This window comes from Zingiber officinale, chromosome 6A (assembly GCF_018446385.1).
Source record: "Zingiber officinale cultivar Zhangliang chromosome 6A, Zo_v1.1, whole genome shotgun sequence".
In the NCBI taxonomy this organism is placed as follows: Eukaryota; Viridiplantae; Streptophyta; class Magnoliopsida; order Zingiberales; family Zingiberaceae; genus Zingiber; species Zingiber officinale.
Genome location: NC_055997.1, coordinates 8,748,122 through 8,757,920, shown reverse-complemented (window position 1 = coordinate 8,757,920; position 9,799 = coordinate 8,748,122). Strand labels below are relative to the sequence as shown.

The following is a 9,799-nucleotide window of genomic DNA, read 5'->3' as shown; positions in this document are numbered from 1 at the left end:
ATTTTTCAGTTGATTAGTTTTCTGTAGGTGGAAAGGTCTGAACTATTGAGTAGCATCAACAATCAACATCCTTTGAGTCCCACCAATCTAAGGCTTCAGAAAATTGCCATAATTGTGCTTCAACCATGTTTTATATTCTAGAGTTATATGCATATAGTTTTGATCCAGAACACACCATGTTTTGATTAGGTGATTTGACTATATTTTTTAATTATGAAATTAAGAAAAAAAAATGGTAAAATAGGGCTAAACTGCATCATCAAATTGCGGATGAAGGGTGTACTACAACTATCTTGAGTTAAATGTTGTTATATCTTGGATTAGAGAGTTCAACAATTCTAGTTGTCTTTCACTAAATTTGCTTCTTCTTGAGGCTACATGTTGTGGATTGCTTACGATGCCCACAGATATGAATGAACTGCCTTTTCAGAGAGATTGCCTTGGGCCTTGTACCAAAGTGTATGGCCTCACATAAAGTACAATGGCTGCATAAGATCCATTTATCTTGCTCCAAATAGTTGGAAATTTCCTTTTGATGTTGCTGTACTATCTGTTGGTCTCCCTATATTCAAATTCTGTGTCTACTTTACTTGATTGATAATTGATTGTGCATTTTTGCTTGGCTAGCTGATCTATCACATGGAGTTTACTCATGTTACTTTAAACATGGTATTTCTTTTCAGAAGCATTTGAATCCTCAGTACCTATATGCATTTTCTTTTTCACTTCCAGAAAAAAGGAAAAATTATAATAAACATAATTAATAGTCATTTCCTTCACCTCCATGTTATTGGACAACCTAAAAACTTTAGGGGATACTTCAGTGGATGATTCCTTTTTTGCTTCCAGTTAGGATTAAAGATGGTAGAAATAGAAGAAATCACTAACCATTTAAATTGATGTCAATTGTTCTTTTATGATAACAAGCATAATTTTGCACTGGTTTCTTACATTTAAAAGATGCATTATGTAATAAAAAAAATTATGAATTGACTAATTGTTGGCTTATAATAAGATTTCAACTCAATACAAGATGTGAAATCTAGTTGGGTCTCTTCAGATTTTTTTCTTCTAAACTCAAAATGGTCTTTGTTATTTTACTCTGTCTTCATTCTTAGACCTGAGAATGGCAATTGTTGTGGACCTATATATTCCTTTTTGTTGACACAGAGTACAGGACAGTCTCTGGAGTGGCAGGACCGCTAGTTATCTTGGATAAAGTGAAGGTGTTACATGATCTTATCTCTTGTATTTTCCATTATGAAAATGTACATTGATTTCCGATTCTTTGTTTCCCACACTTCATTTTCTCATTATTACAATTGTCTTTCAGGGTCCCAAGTACCAGGAGATTGTCAATATTCGTCTAGGAGATGGCACTATTCGACGTGGTCAAGTCCTGGAAGTTGATGGTGAGAAGGCTGTTGTGCAGGTGTGTATGATTTTAGATATTCACTCCATTTAAGTTTTGTAGAGCACTTATAATTTTTTTTTTTTAATGTTTTTCTGTATTATTATTGTTGGTTAAATGTGGACATACTGTCCATTGCTCACTTACGTGGATTAAGTTGTAGAAGGCTCTGATAATATTTCTGTCTCATCAGTTTTTGTTACCTTTGCCTATTCTTATTTGTCATATCTTTGCATGCATCTATTGTCTTACTTAGGACCCTAGGAGGATTGAAACAACAAAATTAACCCCTAAGATAAAAATTCTGTGTGAAGAAAAGTCAGAACAGAGGAAGGTAAAGACACAAATTAGTTGCTTAATCAATTTTGTTTGCAGAACTGCAAGGCAATAGGTACTTTGAGTCACTAAGAACATTTTTCTTGAATATTTCCTCGATCTTAGCTAGTGTCTTTCTACCTAAGAATCTAGGAATATGTGACATTACGAATGACATAATTTTGGCAGGAGTTACTGACACAATTTTAGATCATGGTAAAATAATCCACATGAAGACAGATTGCAGAATTGATTGATATTCTATATATTGCAGTAAACTATGTAATATGTACAAAATTGAGGAAGTTGAATTTGAATATCACACTTTATTAGGGGTGTAAATGAGCTGAGCCGAGTTAAGTTGTGTTCAAGCTTTATTTATTGATCTTATTCAAGCTTGTTTATTAAAAATGTTATCAAGATTGAGCTCAATTAATAACATTGTTATCCTTAAAAATTATATTCAAAGTTTATCTAATACACGAAATTTATATTATTTTCTTATTTTTAACATATCATGAATAATTTAAGATTATAAATTTATAAAATATTATACTTTTATGTATTTGAATAATAAAAAAAAGAAACAAATTTACAATTAAATTTTACAGGAGTCGATAAATAAGTTATAAATTGTTCATGAACGTTAACGAACCAAGCTTACCGGGGAACAAATATTGAAACTTCGCATCAAATCATCACATGGCACCTTCGTAATTTAAGTTACATAATGCAAATGAAATTTTGAATTATGTAATGGTAAAGTTGTTGCTTTGTGACCAAAAGGTCACAGGTTCGAATCTTGGAAACAGTCTTTTGCTAAAAGCAGGGTAAGGCTGCGTACAATGAATCCTTCCCCGGGACCCCGCATAGCGAGAGCTTCGTGCACCGGGCTGCCCTTTAATTCAAATGAAACTTTGCTGGAGTCAAAAAAGCATGTTTAAGGAGTTTTGGGTGTTTATTCTGAAGTTGGGGTCATTTTTTAGCAATGCTGCAGGAGGACTCCAAGAGGAAAATGTGCCATTGAGTGCTAATGGGTTGGGAGAAGTGTGTGGAATCTATTTGTCCAGATCGGCAGGCGAAAGGTATTGATCATGGAGATGATTTGGTGATGATGTCAGATCCACCAAGAATTTGCTAGTGGCGATTATCTGTGCAGAGAGTGCCTGCCTGTTGTTGAGGCAGTGGCTCCTGGCTCCTTATTGGTTTGGCAGATGATATGGTGGCAGCGAGATTGCTAACTATTTGTGACAGAGACAAAGGTGATGAGCCCTGTATAGTGGAGGATCAGCTGTTGGTTCGATAATGCATGGTGGTGTACGCCAATCATTTTTCTAAGAGAATGTTGGCTTCAGTAGGCAATGGGAAGTTTCAATAATAGATGACAGAGGAAGGTGCCATGGTGTGGGAGAGGGAGCAGGAGTAGGGATCTGGGTATCATGGGATGTTGTTGCAAACAAGAAGGTGCAGGTGTTCTCAGATCTATCGGGGAACAAATCTGCAAGACAGGTTTCTAAATGGTAGGGATCATAAAGGTTCAAAGGGATATGGTAGTTGTGTGGGAGAGGTAGAACTAGAATTGAGTAGTGAACTGCTCTGTTACCCTTTGATGTAGGACTAACATGAACAAAACTTGGAAATAGGAAAATCAAAACTCATAAAGAGACCCAGATTTCATCAACTGAAAGAAAATCAAACAAGGGGATATTGGGGGCTTTTAAGGGTGAATGATGACTCGATCTTGGAATTAAACTTAACCGTGCAAACTTGTTAAACTAATAAATTATCCTTAAACTAACTTATTCCCCTAACTAATAATTAAAAGTTATCTGGTTGACTATGTCTTAACCAAAATAATATCTTACAAATTCTATGGACTTAAACCCCATATACATTTAAAATTTCCTACTTTAATACTTCCAAATTTGAATATTTCTTGTTTAAACCGCATCACGTGGATGAAGTATTTCCAGGATTTGGGTTGGCAAAAGAGAAGAGTAGAAAATTGTAATAATCTGGCATGGCAGATGGAACCTTAGAGATTTTGCTTCTACCAAGGCATTATTTTTATAGATATTAGAATGGGAATATTTTAACTTCATATTCCAAGGATTTTAAGTATTTATTATTTGCTTGAAAAGTACCGGGCTGCCTTTTATTATTTGCTTGAAAACCAGCACTTTTTGATGTTTCTCAATGCTTACACATTAAGTATGTTAATCACCAATGTCTCATTTTGTTTGGTAAAGTAACCACATTTCTTTCTGCTTTGGAACTCACCAAAGATGTTGAGGATCAAGAAATACATCTGCTTTTAAAGCTTATCTTATTTGTGTATTTTTTACACTATGTTGCATAGGTTTTCGAAGGAACTTCAGGAATTGACAACAAATACACCACTGTTCAATTCACTGGGGAGGTGAATCTTTTTGATCTCCTATATGAAATTTTCACACATGCATATTTCTGCACTAATATGTTTTAGCATGATTTACTTTGTTTTTAAAAGTGTATTAGATTTAGTTCTGAATTTGGTACACATAGAAGATGGGAAATCCGTTTGTGTGGCAACTAGTTTTATTCACTGATATGTCTTACGTATGCTTGAATTTTAAGCTGACACACAACTACTTCCAGTCGCTTACTCGAGCTTTAGTTATTGGGCAATCTGAGCTTGATTTTTCTGTCTCCATTCACGAAGTTCAAAATTTACAGTCATTCGGATTACTATATATGATGCTATAACTTCAAGCCTCAAACAAACAAAGTAGAAGGCAACCTATGCAAGTCTTCTACTACCATGTTAGTCATTTGTGTTATTCTAGTAGCCCATTCAACATTTATCTTATGAACATATGATATGCTTTTTTCTAGTTAAATCAATTTAATGAATATATTCATTCTGGAGCAATCTTTCACCTAGATGTGTAGCAGAGTTGAAAAACTGCTCCCTCATTCCTCACGATGTGCACTACAAATGACTTAGTCTGTTTATTTTATTCCATCTCTTTCTTATTAGGCCCTAGTTTTTATTCTAGTCGCCTTCAAGCTTTATAGTTAAGAAGATTCGCGTGCACCGGGCTGCTCCTTTTTTTTTTTATTTTTTTAAGATTCACGTTTCAGGTCTAATTTCGACAAGATCTACTGAATGTGAAAACTTATCAAGATCCAAATTGTATATAAAATGTATTTATCTCCAAAAGTTTTTAAAAAACTTAAAGATTAGGAAACTTTTTTTACCATATTGCCAAACCTACCAATATGATCCTATTTTAATTAATACAATTAATTTTTTGGTACACGTTAAAAAATCTTGATTTAGGAAAATTTGACTGGGTCATTTTTTCTCAAGGACTGGCTTGGGATCTTTTTTCCTTGAACGGACTCAACCCCTACCACCCCTACCTATCGTTCTACACGAATTTGTTATTGAAGAATGTGCACAACACATGAAGACAAGATTTTTCTAAGTCTGACAATTTATGTTGCATAGTTTGTATGCTCGTCTGTGTCAAATGATGTAAAACCATATAAAACTAGCCAAGACTTCCTAAAATTCAATTTGTATCTATAAATTTAGCTAAATTTTCTACTTCAGTGTGCATAAAATAATTTATTCAATAAAGTGCCAATTTTAGTATTCTTCTCGTACTTGTATCCTCTTTCAGCAATGGCTCCATAGTTTGTGTTTCAATCTTTGTCATATTTGTGTTACACCATCATGTCATGTACGTGTGCAACAATATTCAACTTTAATCGCCATCAGCATCTGAAATTTCAGTAGCTGGCATCTAATTATGCTTGTTATGAGTTTTTTACTTTTATGCTACCTGTAAGTGTTTTTTGGCTTCCTGCACAATGCTGACTTCTATCTTTGCCTGATTCAGGTTCTAAAGACCCCTGTATCTCTTGATATGCTTGGACGCATTTTTAATGGTTCTGGAAAGCCTATAGATAATGGCCCTCCTATTTTGCCAGAGGCTTATTTGGATATTTCTGGTGAGATAATATAAAAATGGATTTTCCTTTGAAACCTTAACAGTTCAGTAATTTTTTTCCTTGAAAAGGATTATTAACTTCCAATGACTGACATTTTGTTCCAGGAAGTTCCATCAATCCTAGTGAAAGAACATATCCTGAAGAAATGATCCAAACAGGAATATCAACCATTGATGTTATGAATTCTATTGCTAGAGGACAGAAGATCCCCCTCTTTTCTGCTGCTGGTCTCCCACACAATGAAATAGCTGCTCAAATCTGTCGTCAGGCTGGTCTTGTGAAGCGTCTAGAAAAAACTGACAACCTTTTGGAGGTGATTAATTTTGTATGCTATCATTCTTGGTTTCGTTTTTTAATGAGATCAATAGGATATCTTGTAATCAAGTTAAAATTCTATTGGCACCTGATGCAAATACATTCTAGACTGTAAAATTTGTTTATTGCCAAGACCATAATGTTGTGCCTTAACCTACCAAATTCTATCAGCTGATGGTAGTTGGACTATAGCAATATTACAGAAGTATTAGATTTCTATACGGCTTTGCTTATGTCTCACTCTTATTTTTCATAAAGCAAGGATTGGTTATTGTTTTTTTGTTTTTTTTCTTTTTTGTGTGTGTGTGTGTGTGATTAGACAATATGCAGATCTAAACATCTGAGATGATGTTTCTAAACCTTTCCCCATGATAAGGTGTTGGGTATTATTCGGACTGTTAATGTCTTATATGGGTACGGATGAGTTGATGAAGAGCTGAAGAATTAGAATTTATTTGCATTGCATCTGGCACCTTCCTTTCATCTCTTAATATCCACTATAATAATTGATAATATTAGACTTCTCATCTCCACCAAACTTAAGATTCCGAATGAGTTGCACAGTTTCTTATGATATATCCTTGGTGCTTGGGTTGGACAAATCCTAAACTGTCTTGGATTGGGCTATTGATTGCTATGAACAAACTATCAGAAGTTGGTTATGCTCAGATGTACATCATGTAAGACATAGCCACTATGCTTTTTCATATCCTTAATTTATGAGTTGTTTACTGGGTATATCTTCCACACAGTTAAGAAGATTACCTTTTATGTTTGTATTTATTTAGCTTACAGTTTAGGTGATGAGATCAATTGCGATAACCATAAAAGCATGACTGGTTTTCATCATTAAATCTAGTAATTTCTGCTTAGGCATTTTGATGTAAGTTATTCATATATTTGTTTCCTTCCATCAGCATGGTGAAGAAGATAACTTCGCTATTGTATTTGCTGCGATGGGAGTCAACATGGAAACTGCACAATTTTTCAAGCGTGACTTCGAAGAGAACGGTTCGATGGAAAGAGTAACACTCTTTCTAAATTTGGTAAATTTTTTGAAATTTCTATAATTATGCTACTACATCTTCCCTTGGCAAAGCAATACTTAATGTGCAATAAATGGGTTAAGGATGTATTCACTTTCATACTATGTTGTCCAGGCCAATGACCCCACTATTGAGCGTATTATCACTCCACGAATTGCTCTTACAACAGCTGAATATTTAGCTTATGAGTGTGGGAAGCACGTGCTTGTCATCTTAACTGACATGAGCTCATATGCGGATGCTCTTCGTGAGGTAAAATTCCACTCTAGTGCTTCTGATGAATGTTCACAACATTCTTTATCGCATCAAAATCTGTTGGTGATGGACTCTCAATTCATCTTATGGTTTAACCCGTTAATGTGCGATAATAAAATTGTGTTATTTTGTATTTATCCAAAATCATCTAAACAGTATAACAATAGTCAAAAAAAAAATTGAAATTTTTTTATATAGTGCAAAGTTAGTTAAACTTTCTAGAAATTAACTTCTAAACCATAAGTCCGTACAGGTGTTTATTTTTTTTAATATTGTTTTTATGATCTATGATAAAAGGGTGAAGCATTTCATCTGATTAAATAATCACTCATCCTCTGATTTTACTTTTGAAGTTGGTGTTTCATGATTTTTAGTTCATGTTTTGTCATCTGTCATGGCTATCTTGCAAGCCCTTGATTGTTTTTTCTCTCATAACTTGTGTCTTACCATTATTTCCTGAAGAGTATTAAGATGCACACTTTAAACATAGCATTCTACATGGCAACTTTCAGCCTGTATCTCTGAAATGTCATCCAAAGTGGAGTTTCGTTCTGTACAAATGCCTGTACTCCTTGTGTCATCTTGCTCTACCAATTAAGCACTTCTTAGCTCCAATTAGTTTGTGCTTAGGCAAATTACTTTTTTTATATCAACTTTATGATTCTTGTCTTGGTTCATGCCCTTCCGATTGTTATTATGTGATTAAACTGATGAGTTAAATGTCTTTTTTATTGTCTTAATGCTTTTAGGTATCAGCAGCTCGAGAGGAGGTGCCAGGTAGACGTGGTTATCCTGGGTATATGTACACTGATCTGGCAACTATATATGAGCGAGCTGGACGCATAGAAGGAAGAAAAGGCTCTATTACACAGATACCCATCTTAACCATGCCAAATGATGGTATGTACAGAAGTACACACTTTTGGTAACTTACTAGGCTTCTCTTTTCTCATTCACTTCCCAAATGCAAGTTTAGCCTAGTAAATTTTTTGCATGGAATCGGAATGTGATATCTATAAGAGATTATACTTTACATTTTCATTATGTTTTGATTATCTCCATGCTTCCTCCCATTTGCTGTATATTTAGGTAGAAAAACTAGTTTTTTTATTGAAACTTTGCTTTTCTTGACAGATATAACACATCCTACTCCCGATCTTACTGGTTATATCACTGAAGGTCAAATATATATTGATAGGCAGCTCCATAATCGTCAGGTAATTTACATGGCTACATTGTACATTTGTTCCTAAAATAGTGGAACGATAGTATAGCTTTTGTTACTTGGTATTATTGGAATAATACTCTTGCCATTGGGGTTTAAACTGATTAGTCTTTTCTTCTTTGCAGATATATCCTCCAATCAACGTTCTCCCTTCTTTATCTCGGTTGATGAAAGTTAGTGTCTTGACAGATTTTACATTTTGTTTCCAAATCATGGAGATCATACTACATCCCTCTATAATTTAATTAATTTGCTTGTAGAGTGCTATTGGTGAGGGCATGACTCGTCGTGATCATGCGGATGTTTCTAACCAGGTCTGCGTAAATTCTTACATTGATTGCATTTATGTTTTTGCATTTGAATCTCAATTCATTCTATTGCTTTCCTTCATTATACAGCTCTATGCGAACTATGCCATTGGAAAGGATGTGCAAGCAATGAAAGCAGTGGTGGGAGAGGAGGCTCTCTCATCTGAGGACTTGGTATTTTTCTCTCCTTCCTCTTCCACTGTTTTGTATGGACTTCCTACGAAACCATGACACTACCATTTTTCAATCATTGTGGTGCAGCTCTACCTGGAGTTCCTGGACAAGTTCGAAAGGAAATTCGTTTCACAAGGGGCCTACGACACCCGTAACATCTTCCAATCCCTTGATCTCGCATGGACTCTACTACGCATTTTTCCTCGCGAGCTTCTCCACCGTATTCCTGCAAAGACCTTAGATCAGTATTACAGCAGAGAGGCGGCACACTAATTTCCTTTCACAACTTCAAATTTGACGGATGTCTGCATGAATAAGTTGCTGGTGTACTAAAGCTCAGAAACTCAGGCTGTTTTTCCTCCATTTTTTTGTTTGCATATCTTGATTGTTCTTTTTGCTCGCATTATTAATCTTATTGCCTGCGCACCTTTTGTAAAAATATGTTCTCATGCACCACTCCATTCTGCTTAAAGCGGAGAGCTTTATACTGATTGTATGGCGGCGTCATCTTGATGCTTATATATATATATATATATATATATTATTAGCTACTGTTTTTCAATCAAATGCTTGATCACCGATCTTTTGATTGGCTTAGTTTTTGGTTCAAATTATGAAAGAAGGCGTGATTATTTCTTCACGGGATTCACACATGATGTTTACAGGAAAGTTTACAATCCATTTCAAAGATTGTGTATCATTTTTTTATATTAAATTAATATTGTTTTTATTTAATTTAAGCTTCTCATAT

General features: G+C 34.7%; 1 protein-coding gene across 1 annotated transcript; it reads left to right on the top strand.

The window, feature by feature from the left end:
* Positions 1-1,071: 1,071 nt before the first annotated feature.
* LOC121995739 (V-type proton ATPase subunit B 2) lies at positions 1,072-9,599 on the top strand. Its single transcript, XM_042549504.1, has 13 exons — positions 1,072-1,226; positions 1,334-1,432; positions 4,086-4,145; positions 5,614-5,725; positions 5,830-6,038; positions 6,958-7,086; positions 7,201-7,338; positions 8,091-8,241; positions 8,476-8,558; positions 8,692-8,739; positions 8,827-8,880; positions 8,965-9,048; positions 9,136-9,599. Exons 4-13 carry the CDS (start codon positions 5,641-5,643, stop codon positions 9,319-9,321), a joined length of 1,167 nt encoding a protein of 388 aa, XP_042405438.1. The 5' UTR covers positions 1,072-1,226; positions 1,334-1,432; positions 4,086-4,145; positions 5,614-5,640; the 3' UTR covers positions 9,322-9,599.
* Positions 9,600-9,799: the final 200 nt, after the last annotated feature.